Raw genomic sequence first — 22,903 nt, forward strand, 5'->3', positions numbered from 1 at the left:
TCACTGCCCACGCTACCGGCTCCCCCGCCCCCAGTCATCACTCCACATTTGGGGGCCCCCATCCAGTTGAGTGGGACACCACATTATGTATATTTTAACCACAGGTTTGGGGGGGGGGAGTTAACCTTAAGAAAAGGACCTAACTCTTAGGGCTGAGAGGCAATGACTGTTGCAGACTGGGAAAGGAGAACAGAAGGATTCTTGGCAATTTACTGGCACCTCTTTAGCCATGTACTCAGCAGCCTGCGCTTTGATTTTGATGGCCGGTTGGGGATTCACAGAGGCAGGACAAGGAAGTGAAAGAATGGGGGAGGGGGCTCCCTAGAGCCCTAGAACTTCACAGGATAGCTGGCCACATTGATAGAGAAGCAGTTGACGTCAAAAGAGGACTTGGCGTCCTCCGAGAAAGGAGAGGCAAGATTCAAAGACAGATGCTGGGCTGATAGCAAGCAGCAGGGTCAGTAGCAGTAGTAGTGTGGTTAGAATATGGAGATTGTGTTCCAAGAAAGGAATTTGTAGTTAGGACAGATTATAGCCGCTTCTAGATAGAAAGTAGAGCCATGCTCGAAGGTAGATGAAGTAGAATAATAACAGAAGTCCTCAGAATTCAGATGGTTGAGAAACTGAGAGGTAGAGATTCTCTCCGGTTGCACATTAAAATCACCTAGGGAGCCTTTTATAGAAATACAAATGTTCAAACCCTACCTTCTGATTTAATTGGTTTGAGTTTGGTTCTAGGCATCAGTAAGTATTTTTGAAGATGTTCTCCCCAGTGATCTGAATGTGCCCTCAGGGTTGGGATCCACTAGGCTAAAGCACCAGAATAATTACCAGCATGAAGGCTGAAGTTACCCGTGACTACCTGAGGGACTTCAAATATGCAAATGTGAAGCAGCTGTTTGTGTCATTTGGCTAATAAGATCTGGATTGTTGTAAAGACTGCTAGAAAAGATGAGGGTAGAAATTGTGAAATTAATTTCAGGTATGTATGGGTTTTTTTTTTAAAGAAGAGGTCTTTGAGCAGTAGCAGCGGGACCGACCATAGCCTCGAAAAGGGAGGCGAGATGGAAGCAGCTTACTTGGTCTCTACTTGTTAGTTCTTTAAGTGGAGACTGCTCCTCAGAATCATGTCGCTGCTCTTCATGTATGGATCATAAATGCTTTTTGATGACCAAATTGACTGTGATTGATCTACCAGTCTTCAAAAGACATAATTCATCCTCTGTTTAGGCTTTAAGAAAGTTGGAACTTTTTGCCTAAAATAGAATATATTCTGACCTTTTTTTCATTCTGACACACCAGTGGTGTAAAGGGCAGAATTTAAAATGTAAGTATCAAAGTTTAAAGCCATGTGTATAGTCTTTGACTCGAGGCCTTGAATCAGTCACCCAAAATCTCTGCTTTGTTCATTCTTTGACTTTTTAAACATGATGAAAAGAGAGAGAATTCGTTTATGTCCAATTCCATTCATTTAGCTCATTTTTCAGAGTGAGCATGAGCTCGGAATCAAGAATGTGCTGTTCCCTCAGGTAATTTCAGCTCCCATAGGCTTCCCCTAGTGAGGGAATTTCACCAAACTGAGCATGATACTGGTGCTGAGAGAGGTAGTTTTATACAGTATGACCCCTTAACAAGAGCCAGCTGTTTCATACAGGGTTCAGTCAAAGAAAACAGCACTCTGTTTCGATACCAGAGAACACTGTACTGTTGGATTTAATGTGAGTTTGACGTATTGGCTTCCAACATGGCATCTTCCCAGATGACTTTTTGTGATACTCGGTATTCATTTTATGCCCTAACTTTAGACCTTTACCCTCAGGAAAGAGGTACCAGCAGGTAGTATAAAGCATAATGGCCATTGCTGTTACCTTTAAAGGGTTCATGGTTCAATTGGGGATGATTGATGAATTTCAAATAATTTTAATATTAATCAGTTTAACACTAAAGATCGTAACCAAATTTTCTTGAGCAGAAAAAAACTGCTCTGCCCTTCTCTCCCCGCCTCCCCCAAAAAAGAGTTTGGAAGACTTATCTGGTACTTAAAATTTTCATAGAATAAAACATTTTCTCTAGTCCTTTCTTATAGGATCCATACAAGATCAGTGATCTATTAGTCTAATAAATATATTTTCAGTATTTCCAGTTGTATTTTTATTTTTTCGCAAAATTTTAGGCAGTATCTGTTTTGTCTGTGGGTCAGGGTAGCTCTTTCTTTTCTAATTAAATAGTGTGGAGCAGTGCTAACAGGTGTCACATCTAAGTGTATAATAGAACATTCATTACATAAATGTTAGAAAGTGGGGACAAGTGGGAACAAATGGATAAGGCTCTATGTCAGATATTAGGTCTTTTTTTCTTACACCTTTTTTTTTTTTGAGATATAATTGACATATAGCAGATACTACATCTTGACACAGAGGCAGACCCCCCCCTTTAAATGGACCGCCATTTTATTTCATCTCTTACTGCCATAGAAAGTATTGAGAAACAGACTTCCCTGATATACTTCTCCTAGATTCTTCTTACAGATTTTTGTTCTCTGTATATTTTGAATCCTCCCCGCCCTTCATAACTAGTTCCTTATAATAACTTTGTCTTTTAAAACCTTTAACCATAAGTGAATTTCATTGGTGATGGGTAGCACTGGGTAGGTAAGGAAGCATCTGTAGCTTGGCATATTGAGAGGCTTGTTCTTCCCTTCACAATGCTGCTTGTGGTGGTTTATACCACTGATTGCAGTCTGCTTTCAGGTTTTAATGACATCATTCTTGCAGCTTTACAATAGATGAGCCTGGAGTAAATTGCTCTCAAATTCTGTTGGGCAGGAGGGTATTTGAAACCAGATTGTCTGGACACAGAAGTAAGTTTTTTAGACCCGTTAGGAAAGGTTGGTGGATCTAATTTGAAGGCTTGATGTCTCTTAGAGAAAGTTTTGAGATTTGTTGTAGTGGCAGTAAGAAGCATGATGCAGTTTATATGACTGATCGGTGTATTTATCCTCTGAATGGATTAAGAGGTGATCAAAGAATTTGCCCTTTCTCTTCATGAATTAAAAAAACTGGAGAAGCAAAATGTTTATAATCTAGGTAAAGGCACTTCTTTCAAAGATTTTTTTTTTTTTATGTTCAGAAAAAAATAATGACTATTCCAGTCATTTCTTTTGGTTTGTTTCTTGACTCTTAATCTCTGTTTTTGTGTGAATGTGCATTTGCTTTGGAGGGTTATGATGGTGGAAAATTAGTAATCGCCAAGCTCTGCCATCTACATTTGGCAGACAGAGCTTGCCTTTGACTTCTTCAGGGCACTTTGGAAAGAAGAGAACTGAGATTTGAAGTAACATCTTTTTCTCTAGGATGCTCTTTCTGTTTTATTGCATGTGTTTTATTGCAAGGCTATTGTATAGCCTTAGTGACAAGGACTTAGCCAATAGAGCCTTCTGGGGCTATGACAGAGTATGTAAAATGAAGTATGTAGAATGTAGCTTTCCTGTGATTTTCCCTTTTTTCTGGTGATAGAATTGATTTTTTAAAATTAGTTTTAAATTGCAAATTAAAGGTAGTTTTAATTTTTGACATTCTATATACAACAGATTAATTGCCCTAAAAAGAAAAGGAATTTGCCTTTGCCTGGGAAAGAGAATGTTGTATTCAAACATTTTAACAACGTGACCTTTTATTCCATTGATTTCTATAGAGAAGCACAGGCAGGCTTCAGAAAAGGTCAGTGATTCTAATTGAAGCACACACTGATTTTTTTTTTTTTTTCCTAGTTGCAAAGGCGCCCATGCTTTTTGTTGCAAAGAAGATGATGAGATTTAGGGCTGACCATTTGTTACAAGAGAAAGCAGTTCTCTCTGTGATGCATTGCTGTTTTTCTTCCACATGGAAAGCATTGTTTGAAATCAACAATATCCATAAACCAGATTTTCATTATCCATGCTATTTAATGCCCTCATTTTTATTTCAGAGGCAGTTACATATCTGAGATCTAGGTTGAAATTTCCCTCCGCTGTGGACCTGAGTTTGGAAGAAAAAAATGTGAGTCTGTTAAGTCTCACATATTTATGGTTGTGAGATTGCCTTCTTTCAAATAGGAATGACCAGATTTCAGAATTAGTGCTTAATGTGGGTTTAAGCATGTTTTCACTGTCATTCTTGGACTTTTCATATAAGAGAATTCATAGACACCTATTTGATGAATATTTAATATTGCAAGATTTCTTTTTGGTCTGGCTTAGAGTTAGTTTTGTCCAATACGCAGTGGAAGAAAGAATGATCCAGTTTTCATTATCTCAAGTCAATAAAGACTGTTTCGGCATTAAAATTGTGTTTTCAAAGCTTTCTGTCCATATTCAGTCGGTAGGAAATAATTTGACACAAGTTCTCCGTTTTCTTCTCCCAGTCCAGCTAAACCAGTTAAATAGCCTTATTTTGTTCTCTGAAAGCTTTTAACATATCATTAATAATTTTTCATACAAAATCAGTTACTCATTGCACATAAAGCATTAAATGTATTCTCAGAGTTCAGTTCCCTTGAGCAGGCAGACCAGACTGCTATAGTTCTGAACTCCAGATGGTAAGAGTTTTTTGAACCTGATAGGTGGGTTTGTTTGTTTTTTGGTTTTTTTTTTTACATAAGACCGTATCACAAGTATTCACATTTATACACAACTTGGGCTGTCCAGGATGATTAGCTCTCTGTTATTGAAGTGCTTGTTTAGCAGTGCTGTTTTATGACATGTTTGCACAACACCTTGTCATTTATAGTAAGCATTTATTCCTAATAGCTTATAAATTCTCCCAGTGTTTATTGATAGTAGAAGCTGTGTAAAGAATCGGCTTTATTCTTTCTCTTTTGTCTGAGAGGTGGGAACAAGTGAAATCAGACTGCTTGGCAGGCCTGGATATGGGAATGTGGAATATTGACCTTTATCTCATATTCTTAGAAGATTGTTACATTAGGAAACTGACTAGTGAGTGTCTCCATTTCTTCTCCCTGCAAAGCTCTCAATACTAGATACTAGAGCCTAAATTAATATTCTTGATACTAGAGCCTAAATAACAGCACTCTAAAATCAGCCCCCTTCTCCATCCTTCTTCCTGCCATACTCTTCATCATCCCTTGTTCCGTTGCCCAGCAGTAGCAGTCTTGAGTTTAATGGCCTCCTAGCACATCATGAAACAAGAACAAGGGTCGTCATCCTCTGTTTATTTCAAAGCCCTTATGATAGTTCAGGGCCTACCTAGTCAGCATTCTGCTGGCTTGACATAATAGAAAATCTGTTGTAGTGGCAAAGAGCATGGTAGTCTGGAGCCAGGTTACCTAGATTTGAATTCTGGCTTTGCCTCTTACTACCTGTGTGACCTTGTAACCTCTCTGTGCCTCAATTTCCTGGTTACTAAAATGAGAATAATAATGCTCCCTACCTCAGAGAGTTATTTTGGGATAGATTGGGATAGAGTGACAGACTGACTTAAAATAGTGCCTGGAAGTTAATAAGCGCTATAAAAGTAGTAAGGGAAGGCCTTATAGAGGAGAACTTATTAAAGCTGACAGACAGTAGGAATTCCTATGAATTTTCTGGTACAAGCAAAGCATGTCAAGCGACTGCCAACAACCAACAGACGACATTAGCAAGTACTCATCACAGACAAATGGACTTTGATAATGGCCTATCAATAACAAGCATAGCCTGTTTTTAGAGAGGATTTTTTTTAAATAATAATAAGTGAACTGTTGTTAACCTCAGTACCTCATGTCTCCTTATCTGGCATCCTCTTCCCAGCATACAAATCTTCAGCACCTCCAAGCCTTCCACCCAGACTGCATCCACGTGATCTTTCTTAGTGCTTTTTTCAGTACCTTTACCAAACCTTTCCTATTAATTAGAAAGAAATGACATAATTTCCTCCTTCAGCCCACCATCCCAAGAACTATTCGCTTTTTTATGTCCTATAGTTACGTCTCCTAGTATTGTCTATCCCTTCCTGCCTGCATAAAGGTTACTCAGGCTTTAGCGTACTAGCAAATCCTTAGGTTGTTTTAAAGAACAGTTAAAAGTTCCAACTCACAGTTGGAATTTTTTTTCCCTCTGCTTTGAAGAAAATCACTATAGATAGAGCAAATTATTCACACCAGCTCTTTGAAACACCTGTGTTCCAGGTGAAGCAAAAAAAAAAAGGAAAGGTTGAATCTAGTCTTTTCACCTCTCCATCAAAAAATAAATATGTCTCTAAAACTTCCCAGCTGGTTGGAATGAAATGCTGTCAGGCTTTCCAACTCTTAGAGGGTAATATTGGATGACAACAAAGCCACACCTAATTTGAGCTGCTGAAAAGCCTCATAACCCCATTATCGTTCTCCTGAACTGCTTAACCTTCTGGTCAACCTTCTGATTATTAGCCTCTTGACATATTTAATTCAGGTGTGAGAATTTAGGGAAGCTCACAGGACTGTTTATTTGATCTTTTTGTATATCCCACTGTTCTGACTTTATTTCTTTTTTTTAAGGTTGGTAGACACTAGGAGGCATGTGTTACCTGGAGACCCAGAGGTTTCAGAAGCCACTAAATATATCAGACCTGCCTTAATTGGAGGATATGGGGAAGCAGTGGGGCTTTTAGCCACTTCATAGACCAGCTGAGTCTCCTGCTACCAACTCAATTTATTTGAGAGCAGTACTTCAGGGAACTTAATGGAGCTACAGCACACTAGCACGAATCTGAATTTTAGCCAGATACAATTTCTTTATGTACTACTTACTGTGGTAGTTTGCTCTCTGCATACTCTATTGGTGTCATTATTAAATATTAAGAGCACTGATTTGTACAGTTGGCAATAGGCTTAATAATTGCATGTTTAATTGATAGTCTTTTCCTCTTACTGATACATCACTTAAAGGTGGCAAGAGAATCAGATGGTAGAAAATAGGATTAGGTGGAGGTGGCTGTTTTCCAAAGGAAGTATATTACGTATGAGCTAAGTGAAGTTTTGTTTTGTGTGCATGTGTTGTTTGTTTGTTTGTTTGTTTTTGGATATGTGGAATACTGATCAGTTACTAATTTTTACCACCCTGAGCTCCAGACTAAGAAACCTATTACTAGAAGCCCTTTAGCAGAACCAGAGTCCCTGCGTAGAGGGTCTCAAAAGTCTAACAAAGATTAGCACTTTTATAATTGTTCCCTTGAGTTTCCAGTCTGTCCAAAACCAACCCTAGGTCTCTCTCAAAAATTATGTGCCCTGTAGAAAACTTTTCTTGATCTAAAAGGTTTTTATGTCCTCATATGAAAGAATGTGACTATCATCGACATACTATTTTTTGGTGCCAGAAAACCACCAGACCCCATTTCGTAAGTGAATAAAACTTTCCTTTTCAGCACTGATATCCTTAAGAGATAGCCTAATCTTTCCTTTTGAGATCAGCTTAAAGGAACTTTTTCAACCGGTTGCCTGTTTTGTGTTTTTGTGTTTTTTGTTTGTTTGGTTGGTTGGTTGGGTTTTTTTGTACTAACATTCTTTTGGCTTGTTTTTCTTCAGGGAGGGGGAAATGTCAGGAAAAATAAGAACACGGTCATACATTTTGGCAAAGGCATGGACTTTGATATTGGGCATTCCTGAATTCATCTCCTTATTTCCCCTCCTCTCTTTTAGCTTTTTGACCTTCAAAAAGTTACATGATACTTTTCCCTGAGCCTCAGTTTTCTCAATGATAAATGGAGATAATATTTTTCTTCAAAGGACTGTTGCAAGGCATAAGCAAATTAGTGTATGTAACACATTTGGCACAGTGCCTGGCATATTGATATTTAATAAATTCAGTATCCTTCCTCCCTCCTGTAACAGTGATGGTGATAACAGCTACCCAAGTAATCTCCCTGTTCCCTCGGTTGCCAGACATTTATATATGATTCACATACAACATCTAAACCCTGGCAGTAACCCTGTGTAGTATATTTCATTGTCCCTATTTTATAAACGCAGAAACAAACTCTGAGGATTTCGTTAGCTTGCCTGATGTTATTAAGCCAGTAAGTAGCAGTTGACAATCTAACCTAGTCTTTCATCCCAAAACCTACACCACGCCGCCTCCCACTGCCTGAATTTCTTTACCTCCTCATTGTAAAAACCAGCTTCCTGGCCTTCTCTCTTCTGAAGTAGAATTATTTCCTTCCCCTTTACCCCGAAGTTTATCTTTTGAAAGACAGTACAAGTTCAGAACAAAGGCCAGGATCTTGTATTCACTCTGCTGCACACTAGTTTGTAAAATAGGAATCACGATAGGATTTCTTTCTTAGAGCAATTAAGAGTACATGAGGCTAAGTAAATTTAAAGCTGGGGGCTTAACACATAGAAAACTCTCGACAAATAGGAGCTTTTTTTTTTTTTTCTCAATAAGGATTTTTCTTTTTCAGTCAAGCTTCTGTGGCCATGTACAGTACATTAAAAATCTTTTCGCTTCCTTGTTTTCTCTACTTGATTTTTACAGCTCATCTCAGTCCCTTCTGACCTCTTGTATGTTGCCTTGCATTCGTCCATCTTTTTTCTCTGTGTTGTCATGGAGTTAGCAAGCTCTCTACACCCACTTGGTGCCCAGTCGGTATTTATTGATGCTAATGATGATGGTTACACAAAGATGCTGCTGGCACCAGTCCTGTAGCCTCTGAGACTGCTTGAATAATCATGACCTCCTAAAAACAGAAAAGGAGTCAATCATCTGACTCCTAATTGAAGGTCAGAATTTGGTGTCAGCATTTGTTTCTGTGGTGATCGTGTAGCTTTTTCTGCAGAATTACCTTTGACAGTTGGAGTAGTCAGGTTTTCTGGCATGCGGCCGATTATCATGCAGTCTTAAATTACTTCCTAAAATAGATCATAGGGATGGGTGGGTCAAGCAAATACTGATCATGGTACAGATTTGTTTTAATTGGAGCAAGGGGTCAGGGAGTCCTACCATTGAGGGTATAGTTGACTGCCAGGCTCTGGATGAATTTCCTGTTCTTCTTGCCCATAATCATTTTTGCATCAAAGAAAATTGTGGGAAACTGTTTTTTTGTTTTTAATGTTTGTTTACTTTGGGGACAGAGAGAGAGAGAGCACTCGTGGGGGAGGGCCAGAGAGGGAGGGAGACACAGAATCCGAAGCAGGCTCCAGGCTCTGAGCAGTCAGCACAGAGCTGGACGTGGGGCTCCAACTCACAAACCGCGAGATTGTGGCCTGAGCTGAAATTGGATGCTTAACCGACTGAGCCACCCACGTGCCCCAAACTGGTTGGGTTTTGGTGGGGTTTTTTTAATGGTTTTTTTTTTTTTTTTTTTTTTTTGAGAGAGAGAGTGTGTATGCAAGCAGCCAGGGAGGGGCAGGGAGAAAGAGAAACCGGATTTGAAGCAGGCTCCGTGCTGACAGCAGAGAGCCCGATGTGGGGCTAGAACTCATGAACCATGAGATCATGGCCGGAGCCAAAGTCAGACGCTTAACCCACTGAGCCACGCAGGCACCCTAAAACTTGTTTTAGTCATAAATACTTCTCTTTTGTCTGCCTTTCTGGTATCTCTTCTATATTCCCACCTCATTTCTTCTAAGGAATGTTAGAAGATTCCTTATTTTTGCTTTTTTCCTGCTTTGGTCTCTGTCCTTCATGAGCATATTTTCATCCTCAGCAACTTTCGGGGAAGTCGAGCAGTGTGTCCTGCATGTTAAATTTGGGTGCAATGCACTAAAAACTCTGCTAATGACAGTGATGTGCATTATTCTAAAGAGTGTCATGATGTTGAGGTTGAACTTACAACTCTTGGCAACATACTTCCATAATTTCAGTATCCAGGATTTTCAAATAAAAGAAGGAAAGAAATGAAAAAAATGTTTTTAATAGAAAAAGAAAAATGTTGTGCAAAGGGAGATTATAACCAAAAGCAAAATCAGTATCTCATCTGTGGCAGGTTTCATTTAATAGAAAGTACAGATTATTTCTTACCGTATCTAATGATTCCCAAACGTATGTTTTCTTCCTTTTTTTTTTAAGTTTATATATTTATTTTGAGAGAGAGAGAGAGAAAGACCACACAGATGGGAGATGGGCATAGAGAGAGAATCCCAAGCAGGCTCCACACTGTCAGTGCAGAACCCGATGCGGGACTTGAACTCACAACCTGTAAGATCATGACCAGAGCCAAAATCAAGGGTTGGATGCTCAACTGACTCAGCCATCCAGCCGCCCCTCAAACTTCTCTTTTCAACTTAGCCTGCCCACCAAAAGGCCTGGCCTATATTTCTAGCAGTCTCTAATGCAGACTTTTTTTTCCCTCCCATTTCTTGTCCAGGGCTGCTAGCCCAGCCCCCACACGCAGTATGTTAGCCAGGGATTCCTCTTATTTTTATATTTATATATATATGTGTGAACATATATATGAATAATAGGCTAACATATACACATACGCTAATTTAAGTTCTCCTCTATTTAAAGAAATTAATAGGGAACATGAAGCTATTCAAGAAGCTATTTCAAGTAAGCATATATGATTCACAGGTACTGGAAAATATCTATTGAATATCAGTTTTAGCTTTATAACTTGACTAAAGAAGGGTAAGAAGAGTAAGACTTGAAGGAAGTGGAATATTCAGGAGGTGGAAAGAGAGGCAAAGAATGTGAGGTAGAAAAACTTGCCTCTGTGATTTTTTAACTTTTGTCTTATTTGTCTGTTGGCAAAAGGGGTGTAATTATTTAGCCTGTTGGCCTGACATTCCTCACCCCCAGTCTATATCTGTTACATGGGAATAGTCCCCGGTTGCTAGGAGGATTGAATGAGGTGACCTGTGTTAAAAGTGGCATACAGGAGACTCAAAATACTTCTCAGCAAACTGAGATAATCCCTCAGCAAATTGTAGGGTTGTTTCTTACTTGAGGCTCTGGCCTACTAGCGACAGAACTAAGACTAATTCAGGCGCTAGAAGAAATGAAGAAGAGTACTTGTGTGCATTTGAGCAATTACTTGAGACATCTTCGGATTCAGTTCTTCCAAAAGGAAAGACTCAGAATCACAAAGAGAACAATTAGTTCTTTATAATAATAGCCTGTGACTTGTGTTGTGAGAATTCCTTGAGATAATTCAAAGTGTTTAGAACGTGCCAGGCACATAGTAAGAACTCAGTAAGTGTTAATTGCTTTTATTTGTATTGTTTCTCATGTGTTTAAAAACAATTTTTTTAGGGATGCCTAGGTGGCTCAGTGGGTTAAGCGTCTTACTGTTGGTTTCAGCTCAGGTCATGATCTCATGGTTCATGGGTTCAAGCCCTGCATCAGGCTCAGTGCTGACAATGCAGAGCCTGCTTGGGATTCTGTCTCCCTCCCTCTCTGCACTTCCCCTGCTTGCTCTCTCTCTCTCTCTCTCTCTCTCTCTCTCAAAAATAAATAAACCTTTTTTTAATAAAAAAAATAAAAATAATTTTTTAAAGTAAACCATTTTAAGGAAACCAAATGTATGTGTTTTTACAGATAGAGGCAAATTGCCAATTAGAATGTGCATCTAATTTAGAAATTCAGTAGAAGCTAAAGAAATCTTGATGGTTTTCTCGCATTTATCTTTTTTTAAAGATTTTAAGTAATCTCTACACCCAATGTGGGGCTCGAACTCACAACCCTGAGATCAAGTCGCATGCCCTACCAACGGAGCCAGGCAGGTGCCCCAGTTTCCTCACATGTTTAAAGATCTAAATCTCTAGCTATTGGAATTTAGAGCCTACGCTCTCTCTTGCTCACTCTTGTTCTCCAAAAAAAAAAAAAAAAAAAGTCAGCTTTTCTTTATTTCAAAGTAATCTGCATTCTGTGATGATACTCGTCGGTAAGACATGGGAATGATAGTAGGAAGGCTCCTATGGGAACCAGGTTGGTGGGGTCGAGACTCCCTGGACCAAGAGCTGGGAAACCAGAGGTAGTTCTGGCATTTTACACACATACATAGAATGTGACCTTGGGTAAATCACATAACCTCTCTGGCCAAGTTTTTATTTCTATTAACTAATATACCCCGGTGGCTAATAATATTTGAGAAAGCAGCAAAAGGACTGTTTTCTACCCCGTTAAAAATCACCTTCTAAATGTCCACATTAGCAATAGTAACAACATCGGCAACAAAAAGCTCTTTAAAACAGCGTGGAAACACCGTTGTTTCCCTTGGGCACCCGAGGCATCAGAGCAGCATCCCCCCCACCCTTGAATTTATAATTGTTAATTTGCATCATTCATTTTTCTGAAGCAAATCAGTACATTTTGAAATCCATATTTTGCGGAGCTAGTTAACTAATTGCTGCAATCAGCAGCAATTTATTTTCTAACAGGGCTGTTCAAATCACTCTGAGGTTGGCATACCGTGCGGTGTTTTTTATGATCATGTTTTTAACGATGAGTTTTAATAGGGGAAAATGGTTAATCTGTTAATATTCTCCTGAACACGCTAACGTTAATCCTATATTTTATCTTTACCCAAAGGTAACTTAAGAGGCCATAGCAGAGTCATTGACCCAGGGGGTACACCAGCTGTTGGAGAGGCTGTCCCATTTAGAAGGACCAAGAGAGGGAAAGAGTACCCTGTTTTCCCTCTTGTTTGGAGACCCTCATTAAATTACTCAGAAACAATAATCAGATAGCTGCTGTTCAAGTTAATGGCACCTCTGAGTCCCTGTCAAGAGAGCTTTATTTAATGCGCAACAGACCTGGAGAGATGCAGGTGCTTTTTCAGGCCCTCATTTAATTTAAGCTGCTTTAGTTGGCATGGCAACTAGTTGAGACATCTGGGAGACATTATGCTGGGGATTGAGACTTCAGAGAATTTCTGCTGGAGCAAAGCAGAAACCTTATCATAAAGTGGTGTGTGTTGCTTCTAAATTTCTGAAGCTATACTGTTAAATCTTCAAATTCAGGAATTGTATTGTACAGAGAAATCAAATTTTTAAAGGCTGGCCTGTTTGTTGGCTTGTTTTCTGTGAGGAAAAAACTCCTTTATTTGTGGAGTGAAAAATGTATTTCCCCTGAAGAATTTACTTTGCTAAACTAAAGCTTGATAAAACTTATTCTCTGCAGAGTAGCCTATTTAATCACTTTATAAAAATAATACATTTAAAATTTTTCAGTCTTTTATGTTTAAAAAGATTTTAGAGGAAGGGCGCCTGGGTGGCTCAGTCAGTTAAGCGTCCGACTTCGGCTCCGGTCATGAGGTCACGATCTCACGGTTCGTTGATTCGAGCCCCACGTTGGGCTCTGTGCCGACAGCTCAGAGCTTGGAGCCTGCTTTGATTCTGTGTCTCCCTCTCTCTCTGCCCCTCTCCTGCTCATGTTCTGTCTCTTTCTCTCAAAAATAAATTAAAAAAACTTTAAATAGAAAAGATTTTAGAGGAGAGGAAAGCATCTCTGCACAGAGGTAATAAGCAAAATGGTAAAGGTGGACAGGAGCTTTGTATGGTTTTTGCCCTAGACTTTCCGGTTAATTTAAGTTTATTAACCTACCCCCATTCGCTTTTTTTTGTTTTTATTAAGTTTTTTATTTTAATTCAAATGTAGGTAACATAGAGTGTTATGTTCGTTTCAGGTGTACAATATAGTGATTCAGCAATTCTCTGCATTACTCAGTGCTCTACCCCATTTTCTTTTAAGTCAGCTTGTCATCTTCAGCAGAGGTATACTCCTTTTTTTTTTTTTTAATGTTTATTTATTTAAGAGCGAGAGTGTGTGCTTGCAAGCAGGGGAGGGGCAGAGAGAGAGAGAGAATGGGAGACAGAGGATCCAAAGCAGGCTCCGTGCTGACAGCAGAGAGCCCAATGCGGGGCTCAAACCCACAAACCATGAGATTGTGACCTGAGCTGAGTCAGACGCCCAGAAGACTGAGTCACCCAGGCGACCCTCTCTTTTCTTAAGTATTATAACAGGCAGTTGAATGAAAGAGTTTTCAAGTTCACAGATCCTGAGGACAGGGGCGTGGTAATCTAGTCATTTGTGTTTAACAGGGGGAATACCCTCTAGTTTATATTTTATGAGAAATTATACACATAATAGGCATGTGGTCTTAGTAGAGAAGAATTGACTTTACCATTTGAAATCATGCTTTACATTCATTTTGAATGCCTTGCTTTTTGACACCTGGTAATACTTTGCTCTGTGTTAGGTAGGGTTAAACCATATGAAATTGTTTTTCTTGGTCAAAAGTGGTCCAGTATTGTCAGTTCAAATCCAGTAGATTTAAGGTGAACAACACCTTGATCAGGAAATACATGTTTTATAATGCTAAATGAAATGTAAGAATTTTTTTCTGAAATGAGTAATTATTTCTAAAATATCTGGGTATAGAGCAGTACCCATTCCAGCCAGCCAGTGTTTTCCTTTTCCCCTTTCTTTGAAAACGTAGTCTCTGTTAGAAGAAAGCATATGACATTATTTCATACTTACTCTCTGTTTTTGGCTTTTGTATCGTTTATTCCTTTTATAAGTCAAAGCAAGATTTTTCAAGTGCCAGCAATATGAATTCAACCCGATAGCTTGAAAACTAGATGTTTTCTCTCTGCTACTTGCGTGCATACCAACTGTCACTACTAACAGTAAAGATTCTGGCATCGCAACTTGGCTCCCAGTTTTGTAGATACGAAAGGCAGAGTAGAATATAACCTGCTCTACTTCCATGCAAGAACTTTTCAATCCTCGCAGGAACGAAAAGTTGTCAAACTCAGCAGACGTGCCTGACATCCCATACAGATAAGTGCTTCATACTGTCTTTAGGAATTTTTTTTTCCTGGAGTAAAATTCTCAAGTGGACAACATTTAATCCAGTGATAGCAGTTATGAAGTGTTTCTGGTTTTGTTTTGTTGTTGTTTTATGTGTAATGTTTCTTTGTTTTTGCCCCTTGATATTTCTGGAACCAATTCAAGAGTATTGGGACTTCTGATTAAGGCTTAATGGTGCCAATAGAAGTTTTTTCTTGTCTCTATGATTAAGAGTTCCTAGGGGCGCCTGGGTGGCTCAGTCGGTTGAGCGTCCGACTTCAGCTCAGGTCACGATCTCGCGGTCCGTGAGTTCGAGCCCCGCGTCGGGCTCTGGGTTGATGGCTCGGAGCCTGGAGCCTGCTTCCGATTCTGTGTCTCCCTCTCTTTCTGTCCCTCCCCCGTTCATGCTCTGTCTCTCTCTGTCTCAAAAATAAATAAAACGTTAAAAAAAAAAAAAAAAGAGTTCCTAGTGGGTGGAAATGATGAAATAGAGAACAAAAAGATTTCCTAGTGGGGAAAAACATTTTCAGTGCATACAAGAGGGAAATAGTAAGATTCAGATAACTCTTTTCCTATCCCGCAGAAAACCAAAGCTTTATTCCCTGGAGACAGCATGAGCTGAGCTGTCGTGTCTTTGGCCCCTTCCCCAACTCCTACAGAACCTGGCAGCCTGGCCTGTGCCTTCTAAGACAGAAATTTGGAAGACTTCTCTAGAGAAATGGATTAACCCAAGAGAAAGGATCTATATACATAATCGAAGACCCCTTATGACACAAGACTGTAAAGCTCTAAGCCCTCCCACAGAGCCACATTACAGTCAAACGGTAATAACCTAAATGTCCAGTGATAGGGATTGCTTAAGTCATGACATAATCCATAAGATGGAATACTATTTAAAGTACCTAAAATTATATTAAAAAACTGGATTACCATGAAAAGATGTTCACAAGATATTTTAAATGGGAAAAAGAAGCGTATGTAATATGTTCTGCTTTGACACCATAATTCCACTTAAAGGAATATATTAGGAAATAATCCGATTCACATAAAGATATAGATACATAGATATGTGATGTTTATCTCAGGTTTGCTTAAAGTATAATTAGAAATGACTTGGGTTTTCAACAACGATAGGTTGGTTAAATGAATTCTACTCATTCATTTGAACACTATATGGTCATAAAAATTCTGCTTCATTAGAATATTTAACAAGGCACCTGGGTGGCTCAGGCGGTTAAGTGTCCCGCCTCTTGATTTCATCTCAGTTCGTGATCTTGCGGTCATGAGATCAGTCCCTTTGTCAGGCTCTGCGCTGGGCTTGGAGCCTGCTTAAGATTCTCCCTCTCCCTCTCCCTCTGCTCCTTCCACACACTTGCATGCACCTGCACACGCTCTGTCAAAAAAAATTTGTGGGGGGGGCGGTGCCTGGGTGGCTCAGTTGGTTGAGCATCTGACTTCGGCTCAGGTCACGATCTCACAGTTTGTGGGTTCGAGCCCCGCATCATGTTCTGTGCTGCCAGCTCAGAGCGTGGAGCCTGTTTCGAATTGTGTGTCTCCCTCTCTCTCTGCCCCTCCCTCGCTTACGCTCTGTCCCTCTCTGTCTCAAAAGTAAATAGACATTTAAAAAATTTTATTTTTTTAAGAATATTTAATAACAGGAGAAAATGCTGTATTTTATTAAGAAAACAGGCAGCAACACCACGTTTATGTTACAGTCCCAATTTTAAATATACATATGTGTATGCATGTACAACTTTTCACAAAGATGTTATAGGTTCATTCAAAGAGGTAGGATTCTGGGTCATTTTTCTATTCCTTGGCTTTCTTGTATTTCTCTAGTTTTATACAATGAAGGTTTTCTTTAAAAACTTTTTTGGAAATTTTCAAAAATACAGAAAAGTAGAGACAGTAGTATAATAACTATTATTTACCTGCTACCCACATTCAGCAGTTGCTCATCATTTTGCCAATCTCACCCTCTTTCCCTTTTTATTGAGGGCAGGGAAAGGAAGGCTGAAAGTATTTTAAAGTAGATCTCAAGGGCACCTGGGTGGCTCCGTTGGTTAAGCATCCAACTCTTGATTTCGGCTCAGGCCATGATCTCCTGGTCATGGGATTGAGCCCCAAGTCAGGTTCTGTGCTGTGCGTGGAGCCTGCTTGGGATTCTCTCTCTCCCTCTCTCTCTGCCCCTCCCCTACTCTTCTCCCTCTCTCCCCCCCTTCCCTCTCTCTCTCTCTCTCTCTCAACCATAAATAAATGTATTTTTTTTAAGTAGATCCTAGACTTCAAATTATTTTACCTATACTTAAATTTGCATTTCTAACTGATAAGGGCCTTAAAAACCTATTATGTCATTATCACACGTAATAAAATTAGCTAATTCCATACTATTCCCTGATCTCCTTAAAGATCTTTTTTTTTTTTTAATTTGTTCTAATGTTTATTTATTTTTGAGAGAGAGACAGAGCACAAATGGGGGAGGGGCAGAGAGAGAGGGTGACACAGAATCGGAAGCAGGCTCCAGACTCTGAGCTGTCAGCACCGAGCCTCGAGCTCATGAGCCATGAGATCATGACCTGAGCCAAAGTCAGATGCTCAACCAACTAAGCCACCCAGGCGTCCCACTCAAAGATCACTTTTTTAGTCAGGTTTGTTTGAATCAGATTCTAAACACAGTCCATATATTGCGTTTCATTATTACATCTCTTGAGACTATTTTATCCCAAACATTCCTACCTTCTCTTCCCCTCACCTACCCAACCCCCCCCCCCTTTTTTGTCATTGATTTGTTGGAAAAATTTTTTCAGAAGAATGATCCACATTGTGTTTAGCTGATTGCTTCTTCATGGTGTCTCTTGCTCTTTTATTCTCCGTGTTTCTAGTAAACTAGTAATTAGAGCTAGAGGATTTGTTTTATCAAGGTTTTTTTTTTAAGACCTGAATACTTTCTGGGCAGTGGTGTGCATCTTATAGAGATACAATTTCTCATCCCACATTAAGTGTTGCTAGGTTGAGTGGTGATTTGAGGTGATGCTGATCAGTCTCATCCCTTTCAAATGGTTTTAACAGCCATTGATAATCGATGCCTGTATCCGTGATACCATAGACGTTGAAAAATGGCAATCTTTATTTTTTTACTCATCTAACATTGCTTCTGCATTCATTAACTGAAATTCTTCTATTAAAAAAACACAGTAAACATTTAGTATATTTTATTACAGTTTTTAAAAATATAACTCAAAAAAAGAAGGGAAGATAAAACCCAGCCATTGAAACGATCTTAAACATAGTCAAGACCGAGTTCTACTACTGTGTAACCTTAGATAGGTTACTTGCCTTCTGGTAGCCTCAATTTCCTCATCTGTAATTGGAAGTACTAACACCTCCCTCGTAGGATTGCCATGAAAATTAGATGAGATGATATATTTAAAATACTAGTAGAGTATTGTTTATCTAGTGGGTGCTCAGTATATATTAGTTCATGTACTCAACAGATGTTTATAGGAGACTTAACTGTAATGCAGGCATTTGTTTCTGACAGTTTGGGATGGACTTGTGAACAAAACAGACAAAAATTCTTGTTGTCCTCATGGAGCAGGACTGGGGAGGCCAACAAACAATAAACATAACAAGTAAATTATGGAGGATAAGTACTAAAGGGAAAAAAGAAAAGGTAGAGATGTGCAGGGGGATAGCTGTTGTATAAAGCATGCAAGGTGCGGTACTGGGGTGGTCAAGGTAGACCTCATTCAAAAGATCAGATTTGAGCAAAAACACAAAGGAGGTGAGAAAGTTAGCCAGGGTGTCTGGGAAAGCCCATTCAGGCAGAGGGAACAGCTAGAGCAAAGGTCAGAGTGTGTCTAACATGTTTAGAGAATAACAAAATAGCAAAAATGGTAGGAAAGGAGGTCAGAGCAGTAAGACGCCAGATCATTTCTGGCCATGTAAGGACATTTTAAGGACTTTGGCTTTGACTCTAAATGAAATAAGCTTTTGCAGAAGAGTGACATAATCTGGCTGTCATTCAAAAAGATTGTCCTGTGAAATGCAGCACCCCCCCCCCCAAAAAAAAGGTGAATTGATGAATGGAAAGAGCCATGGATAAACATGTACTAAATCAAATTGTTAAATATAGAATCTGGGTGGTGGGTATATATATATGGGTGATCACTGTTTAATTCTTCCAAGTTTTCTGTGTGTTTAAAACTAAAGAAAAAAATGTAAGGGGTGCCTGGGTGACTCGGTTAAGCATCCAACTTCGGCTCGGGTCATGGTCTCATGGTTCATGGGTTCAAGCCCCACATCAGGCTCTGTGCTGACAGCCTGGAGCCTGCTTTGGATTCTGTGTCTCTCTCTGCCCCTCCCCTGCTTGCACGCTCTCTCTCTCTCTCTCTCTCTCTCTCTGTCAAAATTAAATAAATGTAAAAATTTATAAGCTATTAAGAATAAAATCTAAATCTAAACCTGGTAATAATACCATAATTTAACTGATATGTATCATTTTATAGAACAATTCTAACATGTCACTGAAAACTGTTCCTAGGAAATTCTGCATGCTAAATCTCATTTCCTCACTAATCTTCATTATGGAGTAGAATATAATTCTTTGGAAAGAATCTGATTAATAAAACCTCAGGTAAAAGTAACCTAAGAATATAAAAACCCTAAAAATTATGTTATCTATATAATAAAGTAACTCAGTGTATAGACAAAATAAAAATGTAACAGTCAAAAGTTTATTCTGTCTCCTGTGTGTTAGAAATCTAGGGGTCTTGGGCCATAGGAGGTAACAGTGGACATGATAAGAAGTAGTCTAATTCTGTGGCTAAATTATGAAAGAACCAACAGGATTTTCTGATGGATTGGAGGTGGAACGAGAGAGAAAGAGAAATCTATGATGACTCCAAGGTTTGTGGTTTGTGGTGTGAGCAGCTTGCTGGAAAAATAAGTTTTCTGTGGGAAAGCCTACAACTAGAAAAAGTGATTTGGTGGGGGAAAGATGGAGAATACATGTTTGGACAGTTTGAGATGTCAATTAGACATCCAGAGGAGATGATGAGTAGACAGTTTGATGAACGGGGTTGGACTTAAGGAAACAGGATTAACTAGAAATACAACGTTGGGAGTGATCTGCAAGTATGCTATTTAAAGTCTTAGGATTGGATCCACTTGCCCAAGAAAGTGCGTGTGGAAACACAAGAGGACCAAGCCCTGGGACATTTCAACATTAAGTAATTGGAGAAGAAAACAAAGGAGGATTGAAAAGGAACAACCAGTGAGAGAGAAGAAAAGCCAACAGTCAGGTGTTCTAGAAGCCATTTGACCTAAATGTTTCAAGGAGGGTGTTTTGATTGTGTGTCAAAGCATTATCAATTAGTTATCCTCCCTACTCTCAAGTTGTTACTACTTGTTTTTGCTAAAACGTTAAATTAGAAGTGTTTTTAAATCATTCTCCCCAGATAATGACCACTTACTACAAGAGTCTTTAAAGTTCATAAAAGTAAAAACCAAAGCCTAATAGCACTTTTAAAAAAAATTATTGTAAGTTTTGAAGGCAGACGCCTTCTCATCTTTATTTTTTTATGCCTAGCAATTACCCTTACAGTGAGCATGTAAATGCTAAAACACGAGTCCCTGGACCCTCTTAGTTCATTTATAGCTCATGCTAAGCACACTAAGACTACAGCTGCCCCTTAAGATGGACTATATCTTCTAGGACTAGCTGTGGGACAGTCAGTACTGGCACAAAAGGTGTTTTACGGGGTGTCAGATGGGTTGTCCTTAAAAAAGATTTCATAATCTCGCTCTGGAAGAAGAAAGGTAGGATCTGAAGAACTATGTAAGAAAGCAAAATAACTCTGCAATCCAGTAACAGCTATGCTTTTTTTTCTTTTCTTTTCTTTTCTTTTCTTTTTTTTTTTTTTCTTTCTTTTTTTTTGCCTGTTCCCGCTTTCAGTTATACAGGGGTAGGGGAGCCTTAGTGTTTTAACCCAGAACATGAAACTAACTTTCATGAGGTATCAGAAGAATTTAAAGCCTGTAGGAATCTCCCAAAGTCAAAGGTACTCACCCCTTGTCTTAAGGAAGGTTAAATTTAAATCATAAAATTCACCCAGATTTGTAATGAATCATTAACTGTGGGTAGGAGTAAGACCTGAATCTGTCCTATTCTAGATACAGCAAAAGTTATATTCACAAGAGTTGAATTCTACATCTTCATTTCTCCCCATGCTCCAGCCTATGGTCATCGACCATGTGTTGATCGAACAAAACCCTGAAGGTATAAGAGTAAAAAGCATAAGAAGCTTAAAATTTAATAAGGGAGGCATAAATGTAAAAAAAAAAAAAAAAGGTTAAATAACAAAACAAATTATTAAGATTGGAGGAAGGCTTGGATTTGAACTAATCGTTTTATACATTTCTAGGAGTATTATACTTTATAAAGTAACTTAAGCCACAGTTGGTGGGTAGATTGTCATCCTTTCCATTGGTACCTTGGTGGCCTAGGGTGAGACCCCCAACCCTCTCTTGTTTGGATTCACAGGATGCTCCAGTAACATGTCTGAATAGACACTGAGACTCCTTGATCTTCACATTCTTCCTGGCCTGGCTGTCATTTAAAATGTTTACCCTTATTGAGAAGATATTTGCCAATAACCTATCTGATAAAGGGTTAGAATCCAATATATATAAAAATCTTATGTAACGTCACACCCAAAAAATAAATAATCCAGTTAAAAATGGGCAGAAGACATAAACAGACATTTCTCCAAAGAAGACATACAGATGGCCAACAGACACATGAAAAGATGCTCAGTATCCCTCATCATCAGGCAAATGCAAATCAAAACTACAATGAGATACCACCTCACACCTGTCAGAATGGCTAAAATCAAAAAAAGAAACAACAAGTGTTGGCGAGGGTGTGGAGAGAAAGGAACCCTGGTGCACTGTTGGTGGGGATGCAAACTGGTACAGCCACTGTAGAAAACAGTATGGAGGTTCCTCAAAAAGTTAAAAATAGAAATACCCTACAATCCAGGATTGGCACTGCTGGGTGTTTACCCCCCCCCCAAAAAAAACCCCAGAAAAACACTAATTCAAAAGGGTACATGCACCCCTATGTTTATAGCAGCATTATTTACAATAGCCAAATTATGGAAGCAACTCAAGTTGTCCATCGATAGATGAATGGATAAAGAAGATGTGATATATATAATGGAATATAAATGGATATACAATGGAATATAATGTGATATACAATGGATAAAGAAGATGTGATATATATAATGGAATATAAATGGGTATGCAATGTATATAATCGAATATAAAAAGGAATGAAATCTTGCCATTTGCAACAACCATGGATGGCTCTAGAGAATATAATGCTAAGTTAAATGAGTCTGTCAGAGAAAGACAAATACCATATGATTTCACTCATAGTGAACTTAAGAAATAAAACAAATGAACAAAGGGGGCAAAAAGAGTCTTAACTATAGAGGACAGTTACCAGAGGGGGAGGTAACTGTCCCCACCTACAGGGGAGAATGGGTGAAATTGGTGAAGGGGATTAAGAGTACATTTATCCTGATGTGCACTGAGTAATGTGTAGAATCTGTGAATCACTGTGTTGTACACCTGAAACTAATAGGACACTGTATGTTAACTACACTGGAATTAAAAACTTAATTTAAAAAATATTTACCCTTATTTTTCTTTTATAATGCTAATTATAGAGGAGTCACTTAGTTTATGTCTGCTAACTTTTAAATGGTAAATTCTTCAATTTTGGCAATTTTTTATCTTGTGAGGGCTGGAATTCTCACCTTTGTCATACTGTCTAGAAGCTTTCTTTCCTTAAACTTTCTCCAGCCTTAAGAGTGGAAGTTATTCTTTAGACCTAGCGCCTACTTTGAGGGGATTGGGGCTGAATTCTCTGAACTCTCCTTAACTTAAAACTTCAAGATATGTTGTCACAGAATTGATGCAGAGTGACCTACATAAAATTATCGTCTCTCCTCAACCACTCAGCTCAGATCATGTCAAAGTTTTTCTTTATCAGATTTTGCGAGGTAAGCTTTTCTTTGTGAAGAAAAAGGTAGTGTCACTGTATACGTGAAATGTTTTGCTTTTCATTTGAACTTTAATCTGACCTCCCAA

General features: G+C 38.8%; 1 protein-coding gene across 1 annotated transcript in view; it reads left to right on the plus strand.

The window, feature by feature from the left end:
• The window catches only part of NLK (nemo like kinase), a 163,368-nt gene that overhangs the window by 110,912 nt on the left and 29,553 nt on the right, over positions 1–22,903 (plus strand). The window contains exon 4 of the mRNA XM_049637883.1: positions 22,709–22,815. Within this exon, the coding sequence (XP_049493840.1) occupies positions 22,709–22,815 (107 nt within the window). The remainder of the gene's footprint in view (positions 1–22,708; positions 22,816–22,903) is intronic.

This window comes from Panthera uncia, chromosome E1 (genome assembly GCF_023721935.1).
Source record: "Panthera uncia isolate 11264 chromosome E1, Puncia_PCG_1.0, whole genome shotgun sequence".
Classification (NCBI taxonomy): Eukaryota; Metazoa; Chordata; class Mammalia; order Carnivora; family Felidae; genus Panthera; species Panthera uncia.